The 25,127-nt window shown below is 42.1% G+C and overlaps 2 protein-coding genes across 6 annotated transcripts in view; one reads left to right on the forward strand and one right to left on the reverse strand.

The window, feature by feature from the left end:
- LOC147024538 (uncharacterized) overlaps positions 1-14,840 on the forward strand; it is an 80,979-nt gene extending 66,139 nt beyond the window's left edge. Inside the window, exons 4-6 of one of the 4 annotated variants that reach the window (XM_085884553.1) lie at positions 5,104-5,234; positions 13,030-13,231; positions 13,655-14,840. In XM_085884553.1, coding sequence (XP_085740679.1) covers positions 5,104-5,234; positions 13,030-13,187 — 289 coding nt within the window. In that variant the 3' untranslated portion in view covers positions 13,188-13,231; positions 13,655-14,840. The other 3 variants (XM_085884554.1, XR_015059078.1, XM_085884552.1) reach the window with 3 other exon arrangements.
- Positions 1-25,127, reverse strand: part of PAX6 (paired box 6) — a 202,453-nt gene that overhangs the window by 122,427 nt on the left and 54,899 nt on the right. For both annotated transcript variants that reach the window (XM_085884549.1, XM_085884551.1), the window contains exon 10: positions 23,773-23,920. In XM_085884549.1, coding sequence (XP_085740675.1) covers positions 23,773-23,920 — 148 coding nt within the window. The remainder of the gene's footprint in view (positions 1-23,772; positions 23,921-25,127) is intronic.

Here is a 25,127-nt window from a genome sequence, read left to right on the forward strand (position 1 = left end):
TTGTTCATTGATTTGTCTCTTCAATTGCCTCTTCATTGTTTCCAACATTTCATTCCCTTGTTCATTTATCTTGTTTTCCAATCGTTCATTCATTTCTTCTATTTCATTCGTTTGGTCATGAGATTTGTTTTACAATCCCCTCATGTCTTTCCTTTGTTCAACAATTTTGTTCTCCATTCCCCCATCATGTCATTCCTTTGTTCATAAATTTGTATCATATTCACCAACCACGAGAGTCAACAGTTCATTCCTGCTTTCCCTTTGTTCACCATTTGTTGATATAATTCACTATTCATTCGTTCAATTTCTTCATTAGTTCGTTCATTTTATCTCCACAACTGTTGCCACACGACCTGGAGAGCCCACACATTCGATTTCTGACCCAACGGCAAAGGAATGGGGAAGATTCCTACCTTATCGTTATGACCTGGCTTTACCCCTGGCTCGCTTCTATCAGTACTCACGACGTAACATGAACATCGCCATTTCGTGCCGATCCACCATTTCGAGCATGCGTTTAATCTCCTCAGGAAAAAAAATGCCTTAAGGATGAAGTAGGAGCTGAAATTGTATGTGCCGATGGTGCACCGGAAGCCAGTATACCAGGAAGAAACAAATCGTCGGCCAACATCCACAAATGGAAAAAAAAAAAAATATATATATATATGAAAAAAAAAACATGAAGAAATAAACGAAAATTCATGCAGGTGAGTGACCCGAGGCGATGGGGAAGCACAGTAATTTTGTGTGCCGATGGATATTGAAGCAGATACACCAAGAAAAATCACAAAACCGTCAGAGCATCTGTCAATGAAAACATGAATAACAAACCGGATAATTCTTCTTACGGGATAAAAAAAAAAATTAATGAAAATAAACAAATGAAAAATCAAATGAAGGTGAGCGACCTGATACAATGGGGAAATACGGTTCGTATGCTTACACAATGTGTAAGCATACCCCACTTGTATGTATGTGTATATATGTGTGTGTGTGTGTGTGTGTGTGTGTATATATATATATATATATATATATATACATATACATATATATATATATATATATATAAATATACATATATATATATATATATATACATATATATATATATATATACATATATACATATATATATATATATATATATATACATATACATATATATATATATATATATATATATATATATATATATATATATATACATATATATATATATGTATATATATATATATACATATACATATATATATATATATATATATATATATATATACATATATATATATATATATATATATATATATATATATATATATATATATATCGGGCGCAGTGGCGTGCGCCTGTAATCCGGCTACTCGGAGGCTTGGGTTGGAGGATCGCTTGAGGATGGGAGCTCTGCACTGGGCTACGCTATGAGAGGGTGAAGGGCAGCCCGGAATCATGGCGAAACCCAATCCTTATCCCTGTGTCGTAAGAGGCGACCAGGGTTGCGTCAGGAAGGGCATCCGGCATAAAAACCTATGCCAAATCAGCATGCGGATCATCACGAATGATCCGCTGTGGCGACCCCTAACGGGAGCAGCCGAAAGACGAACAACAACAACATATATATATATATATATATATATATATATATATATATATATATATATATATATATATATATATATATATATATATATATATATATATATATATATATATTAGTTGCATTTGAAGGGGGAGGGTTATGTATTCAAAGGGTAGTGAGAATGTGTAGTATAAAAATGCCATTTGTTTGAGCCTGTAGCATCCAGATGTATTAAAGTAGGAACATAGAGGTGCTAATCTGTTTCATAAATATGCATTTCTGGAATGGGGAAATGCCTCATTGTCAGTAAATAGTGAGGGAAAGGGATTGGGTTATTTGGTTTTATCGTGTCTCCCCTTTAATAGGACCATAGCAGGATAAAAGAGTCCACATGGCTAATATCGACATGCTCCCTCAACACAAGGCCACCCCGTTGCTCTATTGGCCGTGGATGGCGAGCTTCAGCCAATGGGGCACTGGGATGCAGGGGCCGGCGACCCCCCCCCCAGCATGTGATCAGCTGGTTGGCCAGGGCTTGGAGCTTCTGCCAATAGGGGATGGACATGTACGGGGCGAAACTCCAAGGAAGCCAATGACTGGGGGTGAAAACCCCCCCATCCACTTTCTCAACAATCCTCTGGAAGAAGTCTTTTCTTTCAAGCTTCTGGGTCTCACTATCTGCCATGACCTTTCCTGGGAAAGTCACATTTCCAACCTCGCCTCAAAAGCCAGTCGCCGACTGGGAATCCTCCGTCGTGCAAAGTCCTTCCTCGGCCCTCTTGAGCTCCTGACTACTTACAAAGCTTTTGTCCGTAGCCTGATGGAGTACTGCTCTCCCCTCTGGGCTGGTGCTCCTGCCTCCCACCTTTCTCGACTTCACGCTGTCGAAACCAGAGCTTTTAAGATCATTGGCATCTCCCGCAATGAAGCTGAGTCTTTGGGCCTCTCACTCAATCACTGCAGGTTGGTCGGTGGTCTTTCTGTCTTCTACCGACTCCTCTCCAGCCTTGCCCCCCCTGCTCTCTCTGCGATTTGTCCCAACCACATTTCCACAGGGCGCTCAAGGTCCGCCAACAACCCCCTTCTGGTAAAACTACCAAAATCACGAATCACTGCTCATCTTCACTCTTTCATTCCTCTTTTTTCCCGCCTTTGGAATAAACTTCCTCACTCTATTCTTTCCCATTATTCCCTCCAGGCTTTCAAAACAGCTGTTCACCACCACCTCTTATCTTCCCCCATCCAAATCCTCGATCTTTTCTACCCCCGATAATCCACCCAAGCCCACTTCCTTCAATTCTCCTGCTTTCCTTCCTGAAAGTCCCTGTAATGTCCATCTTCTCCTCGCCATGTTCCCCGTCCCATCCCCATCCCTCTCCCTTCCACAGTTCACCTGTGTCTGTTCCCCAATGTTTTGTCCCTCCCACTCCCACCCCTCTTGTCTCATGCCTCCTTGCTGTGAGTTGTGTGTTAGCTCTCATACGAGCCTCGACCAAGGTATACAAAAAAAAAATAAAAAAAAAATAAAAAAAAAAAGGCTGATAAAGACTGAGACAAAGACTTGCTTGAGACAACGGGAGACCTGCACCAATTTTGAGCTGATAGAATGTCAGAGCCCTGTTGCTCATGCTACCTTGCTCATCCCACCAAGCCTCCCATTCACCTTGAGCTGGTCTCATCTACAGTTTGCCTCCCTGCATCTCTCCAGGTTTTCCTTGACGAACCAGCACAATGCTTCTGGGAACGAAGGCAATGGGGTGGGGGGGGGGGATTTGAATTGTTGCATCTGTGTATATGGCACCTCAGATGGGGTTTGCTCTTGCTGTAATTTGTTTCCCATTTGTATTTCAAACTCTTTCCTTTTCTTGAATCCATTGTTGAATTGCTTTGTGCTCCCTTCACCGTGAATAAATTCCCAACGCTCACCCCCTACAGTTTCCACAACTTGCCGGTTTTTCGTTCCTCCTATCCATCATTCTTTGTTATAAATAAAACATTATTCATTTATAGTAAACTAACACATGTTGCCTTCGTCGTCCTCTTTCCCTGAGTGTCATTTGGACTGCCCAAATTGGCTTTTAAAAGTCACCCATTCCAAAGGAGATCATAACCATTCGGCATCTTCGGGCTTGACCCGACGTTTAAAGGGACCCATTAGCGGACCTGTAGATGTGACAATATATAGACAGGATTGGAGATAATTATAGAAACAGGAAAGTCTGGGTATAAAATACAAATAACATGTGATAAAATATAATTTCATCTCGTGTAAAAATGAGAATACAGTCATGATTTGACATAGTACATTGTGAATAATTGTAATGCAAGCAATCAGAAAGTGCCACACCTGTAAAAGGACATTAAAAGTTTTGGTGGTGATATCATTGTACTGTGGTGAATGTGTGGTGAATACTATGGCTCCTGGGAAAGAAATATCACAAGCAAGTGCAATAAGTGCATGGAAATTAAAGTATTAGCTAATGAAGGCTATTCCATGTGGCAGATTGAAGCTTGACTTCATGATTCCATAAGATTCTGAGGCGGACATGAAAAACTGGTATGATTATTGACAAAAGAAGCAGTCGAGGAAAAAAGTGAAAACTCTCCAAAAGTGATGTTAACTGCTTCAGTGTGCTTTACGTGCTAGAAGATGAAACAGTAGAGATCTTGCGATTGACCTTTCTGAAATTATGGGTGTGAGGGCTGAAATTGAGATTTTATCTTTTCTTTCATTTAAAACTTACTTTTAAACATCTTCTTTTGATTAAAAGTTTTCATTGCTTGCTTTTAGCTAAACTTTGTTCAATTAGTGATATGATGAACCATGAATTGTATTTGGAGACATGGGCCAACGAAAAACACTGCGCACAGAATCTTTCCTAATCTCCGTGGCATGACTGTGCTGTCTAAATTCGCATCCATTCTGATGGCTCTTGGAAAGGGAGGGTAAAATCTCTCTTTCTCTCGTCTGGGAAGATAAAGTGAAGATGCTGTGTTTCAAATGCTGATGTCTTGTAAAGGTCCCACAATCGGGACCCCGTTGATATTTCAACAGAGAAGGACTTCCATAAACTGTGCTTCTCCGGACCCACATCCTTATCGGCTAAACCATGAGATGGGCTCTGTGCAAGAACAGATTGAGCCACTATCCGTGAAATGTGCTACACTCAGGAATACTGCAAAATGTATCTTGCTAAAGAGTACTTCACTAAAACGAATATAAAACCAGGGGTGAGTGAAGATCGATCGAGCAGTATGTTACACTCGTATTAGCATTCTGTTCGACTTGTGCACAGGTTAAATTGGCTTTTGATTCTTTGTTTAAGTGATTTTTTGTTTAAGTGATTGTTTGTTTGATGCTTTGTTTCAGTGATTCTTTGTTTAAGTGATTCTTTGTTTATTTGATTGATGATTAAAGAGAAATTATAGATATGTTCTTGACTTCTTGCATTTGTATGTGAAGGTACATTATCTTTGCTGTAATAAGTCATCATATTTGTTGATGATAGTGTCTCTCGGAATTACAGCGTTGTAGTTCGAGCCCCGACAATTGGTGAGCCAACAGGAGCCTACGAGAACCTAGAGAGGACTGTGAACCATCCTGGTGGCCAGGGAGCTCTACCCTTTGCTGAGCTGCTCACGAAAAACCCCATAGAAGGTAGGCAAACACACCTTCACTCGGTCGGGGCTTTGAGTGGTGAGCACTTACTGGTTGGGGAGACACCATAGCACACATCAGGTTCCGCTAGGCTCTCAAACTAAAAGGGGAAGGAGAGAGAGACAATAATCATAGCAGAATAGTTGCTTGTTGTAAAGAAGGTAAGGGTAAGGGGTTGTTAAGGGGTTGTTAAGAGATTCGCAAGGGAGCTAGTGATAAGAGCTCATGTCAGCGGGCCAAAAGCGCATAGAAGCATGAGGCTAATAAAAGACCGAAGGGAATAAGGTCAAGTGTAGGGGAAGTCCAAGATAATGTCAGTCAAAACCTGAGGATCAAACGACTACTCCGGCGAGCAGCGTCAAGTTGAGGGGAAGGCCAAGATAACGTAAGTCCAAACCCGAGGATAAACAACAACCCCAGGGAAAGCCTGAGGGAAGCAGCGTCAGGTTGAGGGGAAGGCCAAGATAACGTGAACCCAAACCCGAGGATAAACAACGACTCCAGCAAAATGGGCAACTGGTCAAGTACAACAATTCTGCCAAAACCAAAAACAAGGGCAGAGATGATGTACAAGCTGCATGGAGTGCAGGAAATAGAACAGTTAACGCTGTGGGTAGCATGGACAAAAGACACACCACATCCATTCCCAGAGGAAGGGACGTTTAAGAGGCAACCATTGGAAGCATTGCAGAAGGCTCTGAAAGAGTAAGAAAAAGGGAAAGTAACGAGGTCCCGGGTAAATTCGGAAGTTTTTGGATGGTGGATTGAGCAATGTATGAAGGCAGAAGAAAATTCTACGGAGGCGAGCCTGAGAACAAACCTCACGGCAACTAAAATGGCATTAGAACAAGTACACCATCTGGTACCAATGATAGAGCAAAATTTGAGAAATACTGCATCACCTGCAAGTGTCCAAATGGCACTCTTGGGCGGGACAGTATAAACACAACCTGGACCAGCGACAAATAACATGTTCCCCCACCCAGGCGCCTCAAAGGGGAACGAGGGAAGGAAATGCAGGACCATATAGAGGATTAGTACATGCTTTGAACGATATAGTAGAGCAGACAACGCCAAATGTGACAGCAGTCTGCCCAATGATAGAAATAGTTCCCCCAGGGGCCCCGGTAGTCGGGGGAGTGGCAGAGGCGGCAGCACGGGTGCACCGCTGCTGGAAGGAAGCGGACTTGCAAGGTATGCGATGACAAATGAAGGAACTAAATGAGAACCCAGAGGAGGCTGTAAGGCGACTCAAGGAGTTTATTATATCGCATCAATCTACACATACCAATATAGGAATATTGATGACTCCTGTATTACCAACCAACGCGTGGAGACGCACACAAGAAGCGATGCAGTGACCCCCAGCGCTGCCAGTAAACGAGCAGGAACATGTGACCAAGGCCTGGATTGATCAGTTTAATGGCCTGTGTACACAATTGATTGGGGAATTAAAGCCCCCATTGGTAAATTGGGACAAAGTACAAAGGTGCATGCAAAAAGAAGGGGAAGAGCCGGCCGAATATTTAGAGCGATTAAAGAGAACGTGTAAATTGCATACAGGGTTTGAAAATAACGATGAACCACCATGGGCCTTGCTGGTATACCTATTCGTAGAGGGATTATTACCGAAGGTTCAGGGACCCTTGAAGACAGCCAAACCCGATTGGAGGGCGCTGCAGATCCAAAAATTGATGATGACAGCCCAACATATATTCCTGTCAGCAAGCCGGCTAAAATAAATTAAAAAGGAAGAGCTCATGATGGCGATCCTCAGGCAAGGTCACCAAAATAAAGGACGAGTAACTGGACAAACTAAACCGGCCGCACCACCTCTGGAATCGGATAACGAGGAATGGGATGAGGATTCTGCAATGGAGTACTATTATGCAGCCCGACAATGGCCCCTCCACCTAGCAGGCCTTTTAAAGAACAAAAACTCCCTGGGAACAGGCGCGAAGTCGCAGAGAGGGAAAAAGGGATGGTGCCCAACGGGAAATAGCTAGGGATGAATGCTATAGGTGTGGAAAGAAAGGACATTTTACGTGAGACTGCCCAAAAGATGTACCTGCGTACATGACCGGAGACTTGGGCTTGGCAAAAGCAACAGGTGAGTCAGTTCCAGCCTGAGTACGGAGAGCTGGAGCGGGATAAAAAGGAAAATAGGCAATGACAGGGCGGGAGCGAGGAAACCCCGACTCTGCCACCACTGACCACATATTACCGGTCGTGCAACCAACATATTCTCTTATGGTAAATTCTTCTTACGGGAAGAATTAAAATTTCCTGGTCGACACCAGAGTCACTCGCTCAATGATTAAACTCGAGGATCTTAAGGATACTCCAAGATACAACAAAATTATTTTGATATTGGGAATCTCAGGAAAACCTGAAAAGGTGCCTTTGTCAGATGTATTAGATGTCAAATGTGGGATTCTGGAGGCCAAGCACGCTTTCCTTTTAGCGACCAACTCCCCATGCAACCTCGTAGAACGAGACCTGCTTTGTAGGTTAGGATGCATGGTGCGATGCACCACAGAGGGCGTATATCTTGACATACCCGATGACGCAGTGGAAGAAACGTTGCAATGACTCGCCTCTCCGGGTTCAGTGGTTTAATGGTGGCGGATAACAGATGAGATTTTCCTGAACCAAGTAATGCCATTTTTAGAAGAAATTTATCGGATACCTGAGGTTGAAATATGGCTAAAACAGAACAAGATAATCAAGGCACGGTACTCACTGCTCCATTGTACAGCCTACTACGAGGACATGGAGGGGGATGATGAAGTTGAAGAGTGGGCGACCAAAATGTAGGGGCTTACACAAATCTCAAATAGGGGGATGTGTGGTTCGGCCAACTTGGAGTAGCCATAAGCGTCGATTTTACTCAGATCCAGCAGAATCTGACACGTATTTCCAGCAGGACTTGCGCACAGATATCTATTACGACTAGAAAGAGGGAACCACTGGAGATGCTGGGACCAATGATGAAGGACATGTCACAAACAGACCAATGTCAGATGCAAGACAACCACCTGAGCGGCACCCTGTGGCAAGTACAGGACAAGGGTTACAGATGGAAGCAGACCAGGAGTCAGGAGATGGAGGCTGTGTATGAGCGAATTGATTTACCTCCAACAGAAGAGTACCCGGTCACTATCACAGAAGACGACGAAGATACACTCAGACAAGTGCCTGATAAATTGTGAACGAAACATCCGAATGACATGAGCCGTATTGCTAATGCTGTACCAGTAACGATCAAAATTTACCCACAATGTAAGGTGCCGAAGATTAAGCAATATCCCTTGCAGAAGGAGGCAATAGAGGGAATAGCTCCGGTAATAGACGCTTTTCTGGAACAAGGGATTATCAGGGAAATGGCCAGCCCATGTAATACACCGATCTTCCCTGTGAAGAAACCTGGTTAGGACACTTGGAGATTCATACAGGACTTAAGGGCGATCAATCAATGTACTAAAAACATACATCCAGTGGTACCTAATCCAGTTACTATACTGTCATCTATCCCAGCAACAACAGTGTATTCAGTGATTGATCTCTGCTCTGCCTTTTTCTCAGTACCAGTCCACCTAGACTCGCAATACCTGTTGGCGTTCATCTATCGGGGTAGATGATGTACATTGAGAGTATTGCCACAGGGATTCGCAGACAGCCCGACAATGTTTTACAGAGTACTGCATAAATATTTGGACGACATATACCTTAGTGAGGGTTCCATACTGATACAGTACATAGACGATTTGCTTGTATGCTCGGACATGGTAAAGCAATGTAAGGAGGACACCGTTACCTTGCTTACTGCGCTAGCATAGAAGGGACACAAGGTGAACAAAAACAAACTACAGCTATGGAAGAACAACGTCGACTACCTCGGGCATACTCATGTGGCAGGAGAGCGAGGGATCAATGCGGAAAGGGTCTCAGCCATACGGGCCATACCGAAACCTAGGACCAAGAAGGAAATGCAATGGTTCCTAGGAATGATAGGTTATTGCCGACAGTGGATCATAGATAACACGGTGTTAGCTCAACCCTTGTATGATTCAATGTCAGAGGCGGCACCAACGACAATTGAGTGGACAGAGGAGAGAATACGAGGATTTGAGAGTCTGAAGACACAATTAATGATCACATCAGCAATAGGCCTACCTGACTACGAGAAACCCTTCATACTGTATGTACATGAGAAGGACGGATTTGCACAAGCGGTGTTAACACAACAGCAAGGGAATACACAACGGCCCATTGGATACTTTAATGCATGACTCGACATGGAAGCAAGAGGGTTACCTCCGTGTTTGAGGGTGGTGGCAGCGGCAGTGTTCGCGGTACAAAAAAAGGCAGATATTGTGATGCAACACCCTCTAGTGGTGAGAGTGCAGCATTGTGTCAGTTCCATGATTTTGAAAACCAATATGCAACATTTGTCGGCGACCCGCATATTGACTTACGAACTCACTCTGCTGTCAGCATCTAACGTCAAGGTAGAGAAATGTGCCATTCTGAACCTGGCATCACTTTGCCAATGGAGGGGGAAGGAGAACCGCATGACTGTGTGGCACCCGTCTGTCACATCGAGGGAGGATATGAAAGATGTGCCATTACAAAACCAGGACAAAATACTGTATGTTGATGGGTCTTCACAACGAGGGGAAAACGGAACCTTGCTGGTGGGTTACACAGTGTGCACCGACCAGAAATGCATCAAATCAGGAAAATTGCCAAATACGTATTCAGCACCAGATGCGGAAATCTGTGCCCTAATTGCAGTCTGCAGAATAGGGACAGACCAAAGAGTTACAATATATATGGGTCTCAGTGCACATGGGGTGTAGCCCATGATTCTGGTGGAATATGGAAAGAACAACATTTCATTACATCTCGTGGTACGCCCACGAAAAAAGGACATCTCATTGCAGAATTGCTGGATGTAATACAATTACCAAAAGCAATTACAATAATAAAATGCAAAACACATTCTATGGGTACCGACGATGTCAGTAAAGGAAATGCGGCAGCCGACGTGACAGCCAAGGCAGCAGCTCGATCAGAGTTTCAACATCATGTATACCAAAAGTATGGTGACCAACCAATAGACCCTTCCGTCACTAGACGACCTTAGTCAAATGCAACAGGCAGCAGATAAGGAAGAAGTCCTGAAGTGGGAGACAAGAGGATGTCGACTTAATGACCATACCGCGTTATGGGAGTCCCCGGAAGGCAAACCTGTCGCCCCGCGACATATATTATCATGGCTTGCGCGCTTGTCGCATCAAAATGGACATGCGTGCAAAGGGGGCATGGTGAGTCAGACAAATCAAAATTGGTTTGCACCTGGATTTGCGGCAATAGCGGAAAATCGTTGCAAACAGTGTCTCATTTGTCAGAAAAGGAACATAGGTAGCGTACACAAACAGACTCAGGCAGCTCATCCCCCACTGTGGGGACTGTTTATACACCTGCAGGTAGATTTTGTCGTCATGTTACCGTGCTGTAACTACCGATACATACGAGTGATAGTGGACAGACTTACGAAATGGGTGGAGGCCTACCCAAGTAGAAAGGGGGATGCTGTCAAGGTAGTTAAATTATTGATGAAGGAATATATCTGTAGGTATGGGATACCATACAGAATATCAAGCGATCAGGGAGGGTCCTTCACAGCAGACATAATGAAGGAAATGTGTAAAGCGTTGCAGATAAAACAATCGTTTCACTGCCCATATCACCCACAATCAGCGGGAGATGTGGAAAGGCAGAATGGGACATTGAAGAATAAACTGAGAAAAAATATGCAAGGAAACGGGAGTAAAATGGCCGGAGGCTCTACCCTTGGCATTGATGGCCATGAGGTCAAATGTAAATAGAACAATGGGATTGTTCCCACATGAAATGTTGATGGGATGACCAATGCGAGTACCAGTTACAGCCCCGATAGATTTGAACCAATTGCAACTGCAGCAAATGGATGGAGTAGTGTTGACCTTTTGTAAAGCCCTAATGAAGGGAGTGAAAGGATTTCATTCACAGGTCCAGGAGGCACTCCCAGAGTCAGTCCAAGGTCAACTACACCCGTTTGAACAGGAGACAAGGTCTTGATTAAGAGCTTTTCAAGGCAGAACTGCTTACAACCAAGGTGGACAGGGCCGTACCAAGTGCTTTTGGTAACACACACCACTGTGAGGGTAGAAGGTAAGACAGCGTGGATACACACAACACACTGCAAGCCATAAACGGGAGAAAACATGGATACAGCACCCCAAGATGAAACAGATACGAGGGGGATGGTGGAATAGGTGTAAAATCTGCCTCATCGTGACCACAATTCTTTTCGCACTCGTTTGTGTGTGGGTAATTTACAGTATTGGGGACAAGCAAGACAGTGAAGGGATCACCGATGACGTAGGGGTCACAATGATTTAAAAAAAAAAAAGTGAGAAATTGGGTCCTGTGAACTCACAGGTTGATAAGAGGAAGAAACGAGAAATAACCCTGCATAAAGAGTTGACGGATCATCCATTGAACACCTACTTGGCACTATCTTTACAATATGCCAGGGCTATGGACAGAAGTAAATGTTAGGTGTGTTCACACCTCCCCCACTCCTCAAAATATATGGGTTGCCCTTGTTTGCAATCCCATTGAGGGGAGAAGACATGTGTGGATACTTAGGCGGCAGACAAGATAGACTAGTTTTGACTAAAGTAAAACAGACACCAGCGTCAGTGCGAAGGAAAATAGCAGAGATAAGTAGTTGGAAAGGGGGGGGGGGATACAATTGTACAGACAATGAGCACTGGTATTACCCCAAATATAGCACTCTTAAAATGCATGTTGTGATTAAGGCACCAAAAGGTGAATCAAGTGGAAACCCCGTTGAATTCAAGATGACAAACTATGAGGGGTTGAAAAAGGGTGAAGGATTGGAAAGGTACCCTCCACATTTTCAACTGATGCACAAAAATTGGACTGATTTGTCTAATCAGAAAACAGGGTACCAGACCTTCATTGGGAAATTCAAGATGTTAATATTATGCTGAACATGGTAACGAAATTATAACTGTTAAAGGACGAACTAACGGGACAACTATATCTGTAAAGATACGAATGAATAGCCTTCTGGAACCCCAGGCACCTTTAAATGGAACTTACTTTGTGTGCGGATATGGGCATACTCATGGTTGCCAATGAGATGGACAGGATGGTATCATTTGGGATATGTAATACCCAAAATTCGGGTTATGGAACAATCACCATTTATGCCACAGACCAGACCAAAAAGAGCCATTTCAGAAGTTGAGAGATTTTTCATGATGGCATTCCCTATTAATGGAGCCGCCAAAAGTTTGAGGGAAATTATTAACATGGCAGCATCATTGGAGAAACTCGCCAACACCACTAGTGAAGGGTTTCACAAGACAAGTGCGGAACTGGTTGCTATGCGGATGACAGTTATGCAAAACCGCATCGCTCTTGATATGCTGTTGGCAGAAAGGGAGGGACCTGTTCTGTCATAGGTGTGGAATGTTGCACCTATATTCCTGACAATTCAGAATAAATTGATAATTTGGCTAACAAAATTAAAGCTGAATGTGCGAAGTACCATGACTTTAATAAAGGATGGTCAATGGGATATTGGTTGAAGGGAATATTTGGTGGTTGGGGAGCCTGGATAATCCACTGGTTGTTCATAGGGCTCATGATCTTAAAAGCCATTATCGTTGTCATTGCTTTTATTAAGATATTAATCAGGGAATGTGTGAGACAGTGTGCTGCAGCAATGGAGAAGGCAACAACAATGGAGATGGAGATGGCAGTATACGAGGACATGCTGAGCCACTCATCTACACTGGACCGTTCACCTGGAGACTGGAGGTCACCTCGAGACAAAGTAGAAGTCCCAGAAAAGGAACCTATTGTGACTGAACCTATTGTGACTTTCGGTCAAGACACCGTGCGGGTGAAATTTTGTGAGAAACCCAACATAATCACAAGTGCCCAAGTGATCAATAAAAAGGAAGGACCAATGCAGCATTTGCAACCACTGAAATTAACACAAGAAAGAATCAATGGCTATGAGAAAGCATTGCAGGAAATCCAACAAGTAATTTGGGAAAATGAGAAAATGTTGAATAAGCTTGCTGAGGAAACACGATCAGGGGGATGCATACGAGACATGAGAATCGTACCAACGAGCTCATAATTTAAACTGAGTAAAAGTTATGTAAGGAAAGGGGTTATCTAATTTAATGTAACTGTGTGTGTGTGTGTGTGTGTGTGTGTGTGTGTGTGTGTGTGTGTGTGTGTGTGTGTGTGTGTGTGTGTGTGTGTGTGTGTGTGTGTGTGTGTGTGTGTGTGTGTGTGTGTGTGTGTGTGTGTAATTTCTCTTACAGACGCTTTAGGCGACCTGTCTCAGCAGTCCGTCGTGCTCTGCCAGTTGAAGGGAGGGGGTGGACATGGACGCTTATTGATGCTGAGATGAGCTGGTGTTCTCGAATGAGGAAAAGAGTGCAGGTGGAGCCCTACATACTGTCAAAGGCCATGCCTTAGAGACTTGAATATCGGGATTGAACTCTGTGATTGGGATTACATACGCAGTTGGCACCCGCTTGATGATGTCGTGAAGTGGGCACGACCAGCAGGCATGGACTCACCTCTGGAGAGAAAATCCAGCTTCATCGCGGTGTCTGATGGGGTTCATGGACACTACCTGCCCGTAGGCGGCGGCGGCCATGCGTTCGTAGAGGGTGAACCCTGATTGTTCTGTGGAGGGATGGTCCCATAGCTAGCCAGAGACAGATTTTATTTTGACACTCTTAAGTTGTTGTTCTTGCAAAAACAGATTTGTTTTTGCATCAAAAAAAGGGAGGAATGTGAGGGCTGAAATTGAGATTTCAGCTTTTCTCTCATTTAAAACTTACTTTTAAACATCTTCTTTTGATTAAAAGTTGTTTATTGCTTGCTTTTAGCTAAACTTTGTTCAATTAGTGGTATGATGAACCATGAATGTATTTGGAGACATGGGCCCACTAAAAACATTGCGCACATAATCTTTCCTAATCTCCATGGCATGACTGTGTGGTCAAAATTGCCATCAATTCTGCTGGAAATGGGGGAGGGAAGGAAAAATCTCTCTTTCTCTCGTCTGGGAAGATAAAGTGAAGATGCTGTGTTTCAAATGCTGATGTCTTGTAAAGGTTCCACAATCGGAACCCCGTTGATATTTCAACAGAGAAGGACTTCCATAAACGGTGCTTCTCAAGACCCACATCCTTATCAGCTAAACCATGAGATGGGCTCTGTGCAAGAACAGATTGAGCCACTATCCGTGAAATGTACTACACTCAGAAACACCGCAAAATGTGTCTTGCTCAAAAGGACTTCGCTAAAAAGAATATAAAACCAGAGTTGACTGAAGATATATAGAGCAGTATGTTATATAGAAGATATATAGAGCTCTTGTGTTAGCATTCTGTTCGACTTGTGCACTGGTTAAATTGGCTTTTAATTCTTTGTTTAAGTGATTCTTTGTTTAAGTGATTCATTGTTTAAGTGATTATTTGTTTAAGTGATTCTTTGTTGGGTTGATTGATTGATGATTAAAGATAAATTATAGACATGTTCTTGACTTCTTGCATTTGTGTGTGAAGATACATTATCTTTGCTGTAATAAGCTATTATATTTGTTGATGATAGTGTCTCTCAGAATTACAGCATTGTAATTCATGGTCCGGGGTTTGAGCCCCGACATGGGTATTCACTGACGTTTCTTCAAGAACAGCAAGATACACATTGGTGGAAAGAGATCTCAATGAATGTGTTGCTACCCGAAAACCTTTGCTGAAGAGAAGCAACCAAATGAAAATGGTGAAATGGTGGAAGAAGATGCTCTTTATTTACGAGTCCAAGTTTAAATTGTTTGACAATGATCAATTGCAGTTTGTTCGAAGGAGGACCAGGGAGTGCAATAACAGCTATCGTGAAGCATGTGGATCAATACAATAGTGGGATTGTGTTCTCAGTCAAGGGTGAGTTGATTTATATAAAATCGAAGGTAAACTGACTGCCGACAGGTACAGGCAAGTTCTGATCCATCATTCCATTCCCTCAGAAGCACGTCTCCTTGGGCACGGATTCATCTTCCAACATAACAATGACCCAAAGCATTGAGTCAATGTGGTGAAAAACTATCTGGAATGTAAAATGGCTGATGGATCCGAACAAAGATATCTTGCCCTGTACAAAGCCATGATATGAATATCATTGTGGCCATATGTAATGATATGGATACCGGTAAAGTCAAACGGCAACCAAATATATTGTGACGTTTGTGGGGGTAGATGGAGGAATTTCAGAGGAAAGTTGGAATTGAATTGAGTTGTTTGGTCCGTGGATGTGTAGGAGACATCTCAATGTAATTAAGTAGGGAAACTGTGAGCTTAAGTGTAATGTGTCACCACACAGCGGGCGGTGCAGTGTTAATTAGATAGGGATCAAGGATAAGTTCGCCCAGTATGTAATTGCTTTTCCCTACGTTTTTGTATTACAAACCAGCAAAGATAGAGTTGCGCTTACATAACAACAACTCTAACAAAAGCTAGCCAAACGTGTTGAGCGGGTGGAGGCCCCACCTTCTGGCTTTCCTGCAAGCAAGCCATGCCCCAGAGGTGGAATGTTTTTTTGGTGCAACATCAAGAGATAGAGAAGCGAGGAGGTGGTTGTCTTGATGGGATGAGTTTGAATGAGGAACAGACGAGTGCAGAGTGAGGGGCGCACGCGGTCGAGAGAGAACATAGCTCGGAGATGGCTTGTAAGAACAGAGCTTTACAGCTGGCTTTCCTTCGACGCTTGAAGACGATGGCATGATTCATGCTGAGACAATTTGGCTCGCGTGGTGAAGCGAGACACTGGCCATCAACTGTTGGCTGGTCATATGAGATGGCCTTGAATCCTCGTGAATATCACCGAAGGGGACGGCACCATTCTGCAAAGAGAGTATCGGCAGGCGTGATAAACGAAGAAGCTGCACGGTGGTCGGTGAGTTTGTGTTGAATACTCATGAATTGCCTGACGAACGTTCCCACTGTGAGAGAGTGGCTTGGCGCCATTTTGCGCGCGTCTACATGTGCAATAGAAGTGCCTCGATTCCATGTTCCATAAAGACCATCTCTGGACCAAGCAAAGTGCCACAATAAAGGGAGGATTTTCTTTGATTTTGTTTCCCCTTGTCTGTATATGTCTGTGTGAAGAGGCGCTTCGATTTCGACTTTATGATTAATTTACCTCACGTATTATTATATTCTGATTTTTTTTCCTTGTAAATATTTATATTGTCATTAAATTTCCTTGTTAGGGTACCCTGTGAGTACAGGGTACCCTATTGTTTTTCTTCTGTTTATTATTATTACGCATTATTAGGGTACCCTGTGAGTACAGGGTACCCTATTGTTTTTCTTCTGTTTATTATTACGCATTATTATTATTATTATTCTTCCGCCGTAAATTTGCAAAATTTCCAAATTTTTTCGCTTTAAATGCCATTTTCTCAGAAATGGTAAGACCAATCGACACAAAATTTTCACCAAATATGTATCTTTTTTGATAGCATACATAATTGATAATTATGACGTCATAGGTCACGTGATACGGGCGCCATCTTGAAAAAACAGATCAATTTTGGACCTCTGTATCTCGGAAACCTTCTAGTGTAAAAAAATTTCGCTTGATACATTTGAACAAGCTCCCTCTCGGGTATACGTGTGATTTTTCGTGACGTCATCAGTGAAGAGGTATCCCAGTAAAATTCTCGTCAAGTAGAACGCCACATGGCAAAAATTTGAAATTTCTTGAGCATCATCTACACAAAAATTCATCGTAGAAAAAAAAATATTTTGACGTCATCAGTGACGTAATTCGGCCGCCATCTTGTTTTTTTGTGTTTTTTTAAAAAAATCTTCTTCTCCAGAACGGCTGTGCAGATTGAGGCGAAACTTTACAGGCACATTCCCCTGAGGTCCTCTTTCAAGTTTGTTAATTTGTTGTTGATACGTCACATGGTTTTGGCGGCCATCTTGAAAAAACCTTAAAACCTTCAAACATCTTCTTCTCCAGAAGCGCTGGTCCAATGAAGGCGAGATTTCAGAACTATATTCGTGACATGTATGCGATGCAAGTTTGTTAATTTCAAGTGATAGGTCACATGGTTTGGCCGCCATGTTGGATTTAAGAAAAATATTAAATAATGTTTTCTCTGGTATTTCATAAGCCATCAAAGCGAAAATTTGCAAGTGCCTTCCTCCCTCAAGTCTGCATACATGGTAAAAAATTTTTACCTCAGAAGTCACATGGTTTGGCGGCCATCTTGGATATAAAAATAGACTTTATCCGATTTACACGAAACTTCACACACTTGTTCGGGTCGACGATGGAAAGCAGATTTTAAATTTATGATATCATAGGTCACAAGGTTCGGCAGCCATCTTGGATTGAAAATGAATAAATTTTAAAAATCTTCTTCTCCAGAAGGGCAAGACAGATGAAGACGAAACTTCACACATATATTCCCCATGAGGTCCTTTCTCAAGTTTGTTAATTTGTTCTTGATCGGTCACATGGTTCGGCGGCCATCTTGAAAAAACCCTAAAACCTTCAAACATCTTCTTCTCCAGAAGCGCTGGTCGGATGAAGGGGAAATTTCAGAACTATATTCGGGACACGTAGGCGATATAAGTTTGTTAATTTCGAATTGAGACGTGCGGCGGTTGGGGGACCATCTTGGATTTAAGAAAAATATTAAATAATGTTTGCTCTGGAACCGCTGAACCAAACGAATCGAAAATTTGTAATTATCATCTACCATCGTGTATGCACGCATGGTAAAAATTATGACATCACACGTCACATGGTTTGGCGTGCCATCTTGGATAGAAAAACGCACCTTTACCGATTAACACGAAACTTTACAAACGTGTTCCAATACCCAGTTGGAAGCAGAATATAAATTTCTGATGTCATAGGTCACATGGATCGTCAGCCATCTTGGATTGAAAATGAATAAATTTTAAAATCTTTTTCACCAGAAAGGCAAGACAGATTAAGCCGAAACTTCACACATATATTCCCCATGAGGTCCTTTCTCAAGTTTGTTAATTTGTTCTTGATTGGTCACATTGTTTGGCGGCCATCTTGAATTTACCTTAAAACATTCAAACATCTTCTTCTCCAGAACACCTGATCTGATCAAGGGGAAACTTCACACCCCTATTGCACATGAGTAGGGAATACAAGTTTGTTAATTTCTAATTGATAGGTCACATGCTTTGGCAGCCATGTTGAATTTAAGAAAAATATTAAATAATGTTTTCTCTGGAACTGCTTAACCTATCGAGCGAAAATATGCGTCTGTCATCCTCCATGACATCTGCATACATGGTAAAAATTATGAGGTCACAAGTCACATGGTTTGGCCATCTTAGATTGAAGGATAAATATTAATTCATGTTTACTCTGGAACCACTACTTCTATATATGCGAAACTTCATATTTATAATTTAGGCTACATGGGAAACAAAAGTTTAAAATTTCAACCTGATCGGCCGTGTGGTTTGGCAGCCAGAATTATTTAATTATTTGAATCTGGTCGCCAGTAATAAGGAAATTGAACGCTTTGTGCTGCCCGGTTCGTAACTCGTCTGTTCCGCGCCGTCTCGAAGCAGGCCTGTGTTTGTATCACCATTAAATAATGTTTTCTCTGGTACCGCTTATCCGATAAAGATTTAAGTCTCTGAGTCAAAGGCGGACGCGGACTGGGTACCCGGTCATCACTGCCAGCAGTTATAAAGTGGCAGTTCTAGTTATTATTATTATTATTATTTTTCCGCCGGCGTTTTGCACCCTTTTTCGCTTTAAAAATCATTTTCTCTGGAACACTAAGTCCGATCGACAGGAAATTTTCACCATAGTATGTATCTTTTTTGATAGCACAATCACGTTATAATTATGACGTCATTGGTCACGTGGTACGGTCGCCATCTTGAAAAAAGCGATAAACTTTGGACATCTGTATCTCGGAAACCGTGCAATGGAAAAATTTTTCGTTTGATACATTTTACTAAGCTCCCTATGGGGAACACGTGTGATTTTTCGTGACGTCATAGGTGAAGCGATATACCGGTGAAAATTCGTCAAGTAGAACGCCATATAGGAAAAATCTGAAAAATTCTGAGCGTCATCTACACCAAAATTCATCGTCAAAAATGTTTTTCTTGACGTCATCGATGACGTAATTCGGCCGCCATCTTGTTTTTTAGTGTTTTTTTTAAAAAAATCTTCTTCTCCAGAAGGGCTAGGCAGATTAAGGCGAAACTTTACAGGTACATTCCCCCTGAGGTCCTCTTTCAAGTTTGTTAATTTGTTGTTGATACGTCACATGGTTTGGCGGCCATCTTGAAAAAACCCTAAAACCTTCAAACATCTTCTTCTCCAGAAGCGCTGGTCCAATGAAGTCGAGATTTCAGAACTATATTCGTGACATGTATGCGATGCAAGTTTGTTAATTTCGAAGTGATAGGTCACATGGTTTGGCCGCCATGTTGGATTTAAGAAAAATATTAAATAATGTTTTCTCTGGAATTTCATAAGCCATCGAAGCTAAAATTTGCAAGTGCCTTCTGTCTGCATACATGGTAAAAAATTTTTACCTCAGAAGTCACATGGTTTGGCGGCCATCTTGGATAGAAAAATAGACCTTATCCGATTTACACGAAACTTCACACACTTGTTCGGGTCGACGATGGTAAGCAGAATTTAAATTTATGATATCATAGGTCACAAGGTTCGGCAGCCATCTTGGATTGAAAATGAATAAATTTTAAAAATCTTCTTCTCCAGAAGGGCAAGACAGATGAAGACGAAACTTCACACATATATTCCCCATGAGGTCCTTTCTCAAGTTTGTTAATTTGTTCTTCATCGGTCACATGGTTTGGCGGCCATCTTGAAAAAACCCTAAAACCTTCAAACATCTTCTTCTCCAGAAGCGCTGGTCCACTGAAGGGGAGATTTCAGAACTATATTCGGGAGAGTAAGGCGATATAAGTTTGTTAATTTCGAATTGATAAGTCACATGGTTTGGCCGCCATCGTGGATTTAAGAAAAATATTAAATAATGTTTTCTCTGGAACCGTTTAACCAAACGAATCGAAAATTTGTAATTATCATCAAGCAGGCAGTATGCACGCTTGGTAAAAATTATGATGTCACACGTCACATGGTTTGGCGGCCATCTTGGATTGAAAAACGCACCTTTACCGATTAACACGAAACTTCACGTACGTCTTCCAATACCCAGTTGGAAGCAGAATATAAATTTCTGATGTCATAGGTCACATGGTTCGTCAGCCATCTTGGATTGAAAAACAATATCTTCAAACATCTTTTTCTCTGAAATGGCTGAACAGATCCATGCGAAACTCCACCACTATGACCGTCTCTCCATGACGAATAAAAAGTTCTCACCCCCTTTTGAGGTACGACGCAACGTTTGGCAGCCATAGTGGATTGAAGGAAAAATATTAATTAATGTTTACTCTGGAACTACTGCATCAATAAATGTGAAACATCACCTTTATGGTGGAACGCTCATGCGGAATGAGGGTTTGAAATTTCAACGGGATCGGGCCCAGGGTTTGGCAGCCATGTTGGTTTTAAGAAAAATATTAAATAATGTTTTCTCTGGAACTGCTTAACCTGGAGAAGCGAAAATTTGCACGTATAGTCTCCCATCGTGTTTGCACATGTGGTGAAAATTATGACATCACAAGTCACATGGTTTGGCCGCCATCTTGGATTGAAGGATAAATATTAATTAATGTTTACTCTGGAACCGCTGCCTCTATATATGAGAAACTTCACATTTATAATTCAGGTGACATGCGAAACAAAAGTTTAAAATTTCAACCTGATCGGTCACACGGTTTGGGAGGCAGAATTATTTAATCATTTGAATCTGGAAGCCAGTTCTAACGAAATTGAATGCTTTGTGCTGCCCGGTTCGTAACTCGTCTGTTCCGCGCCCTCTCGAAGCAGGCCTGTGTTTGTATCACCATTAAATAATGTTTTCTCTGGCACCGCTTATCCGATGAATGCGAAACTTTGCGACTATGATTTAAGTCTCACGTTGTATCAGTTGTGTCAAAGGCGGACGGACTGGGTACCCGGTCATCACTGCCAGCAGTTATAAAGTGGCAGTTCTAGTTTATTTTAAGTTGCTGTGTCTGTGTATTTATCGTGGGGATTGAGTATAACCCCCCACTGCTGTGCTTCCCCGTGCCTCTGCCGCTCCGCCATTGCACCCCACTCCTCTCGCACACGCTATAATCTCCGAGGATCAACATGTCTGCCTCCTATTAATGAAAAAAAAAAAAACGCTCGGCTATCTGGGCTGGCGGTGTTAACCGCCCGTCACCACAATTTTGGTCGGGGGGATTAATCTGGACCGCCAGTACCACAACAATATTAATTGAACTGTGAAAAATGCTGTCGGATATTTGGAACAATATTCCAGTCATACATTCATAATCTGAGTAAGGGAGCATGAAAACAAGGTATAATGCTGTATATATAACAATCAACTCACATATCAAATACTAATGACATTGATTTTGATTCGTGTTTGGTAAGTAAATGTATTCATTTTGTTTTTGTATATTTTCTGCAATAATACACTGTGCATGTAATTGCATAAATCTATCAGTTACGATTATTCATTTTTTGTGAATACCTTGTGTATGTTTCCATAATTATTTCCAATGCTGTATTTATGTACGTATGTTTATACATACATACATACATACATACATACAAACATACATACCAGAGCAGAGTGAAGGGTTGAGTTTATACTGAAATTTAGTGTTTCACATCAGTATAAAGGCTATAAAAGTAAAGGCAGTCACATGTTCAGTATGACCATTAGTGATAGTTTGAATCAATCATAGCTCCAATTATTGAAAATACCACAAAGCAAGGATGCAAAGTGAAAGCTTTGGCTGGTGAAGTATACTCCATGTGAATATGTGCATCAATACTCCATGTTTTAGAAGGAGTTGCATGCAAGACTGAATGTATACGTTAACCTAGCACTAATATGAATAGTGATCAACATAAAGGCTTAATAACTCCAAAAGTGATTCCAAGTCTCTTAGTTACAGTGTGTTCTTCAAGTGATAGTCATGTTCAAGCAGAGCAATAGAAGTTACATATAGGCATGTAGTAATCTCAGTGGAGGTGTGGCTGCTTGAAAACTGCCGTTGAGGAGGAGTGGCAAAAGAAAACCTTTTAATAGAAATTCAGCCACAAACAATGAGATGAACAAAGATGGAGAGGTGTAATCTTTAAATATTCTTGTAAGATATATGTTTTCGGAAACAATTAATGACAGGTTGCTTCATGATAGAGAGGAAATCAAGATCAGAATCAATGTACATCTATAGTGAAGTATGACAGAGGATCAGAAAAAAAAATGGAGTTGCATGTCAACCAATGGTGTCGATGATCACACAATATGTATGGAACACTCACAAGTAAAGGTATATCATGATCCATAATGCCTGTGCCAAATTCTTTCATGAACGATTTTGTAAAGTGATGTATTGCTGATCTGTGCATAGGTTAATGCTTGTATAATTTTCAATGAAACCAACTTCTAAAATCACAGTGCACCCAGTTGACATGATTGTTAAGTGTGGTCATGAAATAAAGTTGACCGTTTTTCTGTAAATGTAATCAAAATTGTTAAGGCAAATCCAAGGTTTCAACAAAACAATAATTGTAATGAAATGGGTTGGCTGTAATTGATGTTACTCCAACAACAGAATTTAACACAAACAAAAATTAAAAGATAAAACATTTTTATTCCATGATATTTTCAGAAAATTAGAAGTGTCGCATCCACACTTCAAAATGCTCATTACAATAATTATTGCATGAGAGCATAAGACTGGCCCTGCATAAGACTGATCTTTAAATATAGCTTATTTATAAGAGGGATGATCAGTAAGTTCATTGCCTGTCATTGAAAAGTCAACGAAAGATATGAAGAAATAATTTTATTTTTCAACACAGCTCCTTACAAATAATTTAACTTTTTAAAGTAACGTATATAATAACATATAATATAATATTATATTATATTATAACATTGTATAATAATGGTCGTATAATATAATAACAGTACAAGTGCTATTACTGTATTTTTCTTCTGAAAAGTTAAGCCACAAAGTAATTAAATGAATGACCAGCCGTTATATTTGCACACAAATAAAAACTTACTTGAAGCCAAAATTTATAGCATATTCTTTATAGCTTAAACTTATTTTTAAAATGATAATTTTTGCTTAAAGACAAAATAATGTATGATGAGGAAGCCATTGATCTTGTAAATAGAAAGTTTTATTTTTAAAAAAGAAAGGACTCCTGAAAGAAATCCTTGCTGCATAGTGTTGGTCCTTACCGGTAGAGGTGTTTCCATTCGGTCCCAAACTTTGGCTCCCAATGTGGCTTTGCATGTGTGGTGGCGTGTATCCGTCATAGCTGCGGGCGCTCACAGGGCTTGTAGGAAGCATACAAGAGTATGACGATGTTTGATTACCCATGGCAGGCTGTTAAAAAGAAAAGCATTTTGATTACAAATCTTGAAAAATAGACGTTGACTGACGTATACAAATTTCATACGAGCAGGCACAACCCATCACTTTGCTGGTGGGAATATTAAGGGGGGGGACGACAAGGAATGGAGAGAGAGGAGGGAGGGGAGGAGATGGAGGGGAGGAGATGGAGAAGAGAGGGAGAGAGAGAGGAGGGAGGGGGAGCAAGGAGGAGGGGTGCAGGAGGGGAGGGGGAGCTAGGAGTGGGTGAGGAAGGGGGAAGTTAGGAAGGCGGTGTGGGAAGAGCGACACCTCAAATGTCGCTTACATTCTGGGAGGTGAGGGGTGGGAGTGAATAGGATGGGAGAGAGAGGAGGGGGAAGGGGGAAGTGGGGAGGGAGAGTGGGTTTGGCAGGATGTAAGTGTGAGGGGAGGGGTTCTTGACTTGCATTCGGTAGTGGGACTTGTGGAGAAGGGGGAGAGGTAGTACAGCATTGAAAGAAATGGGATACGTTAAAACAGCATGTTAATGCAGCATGTGGAGACTGCCTGGACAAATCCATGGGGGGGGAGGGGTGGAAAGGGGAGGGGGAGGGAAGGCAGCATGAGAGGAAGGGAAGGTAAGGCAGCGTGAGGGGAGGGGAAGGGAAGGGTGATAAAACATGCCCAACCAGCAACATTTTCTTTTTAACTGCTGGGTTCTATACAAAACCCAGCATTTATGGCATTTAAAACCCACGCTACCTTCCTGGCAAATTCAAAACTAAACTCTCAGTCCTTAACAGTTCCCTTAACAGAGGGGGAGGGTTGGGGGGAGGGCAGGGGGAGAGAGAGAGATATGGAGAGAGAGGGGTGGGAGAGAGGGGTGTGAGAGAGGTGGGAGAGAGGGGTGGGAGAAGGAGAGCAGCGAGAGGGGTGAAAGAGGAGGGAGGGACAGATTGAGAGGAGGGAAGGGGATCGAGAGGAGAAAGGCGAGAGTGGAGGGAGGAGCTGGGAAGGGGGTTAGAGTGATGCCTCACCAAACATTGCAATACATTCTGGGAGGTTGAGGATGGGAGCAAGTAGAATGGGGGAGGGAGGATGGGAGAAGGGGGAAGTGGGGAGAGGGTGGAGGTTTTGTATGAGGTAAGCATGAGGGGAGTGGTTCTCGACTTGAATTTGGTAGTGGGACTTGTGGAGAAAGTGGGGAGGGGGAGGGGTGGTGGTATAGCAGTGAAGGAAA

This window comes from Eptatretus burgeri, chromosome 6 (genome assembly GCF_056783735.1).
Source record: "Eptatretus burgeri isolate ZD-2024b chromosome 6, Ebu_testis_v1, whole genome shotgun sequence".
NCBI classification, from domain to species: Eukaryota; Metazoa; Chordata; class Myxini; order Myxiniformes; family Myxinidae; genus Eptatretus; species Eptatretus burgeri.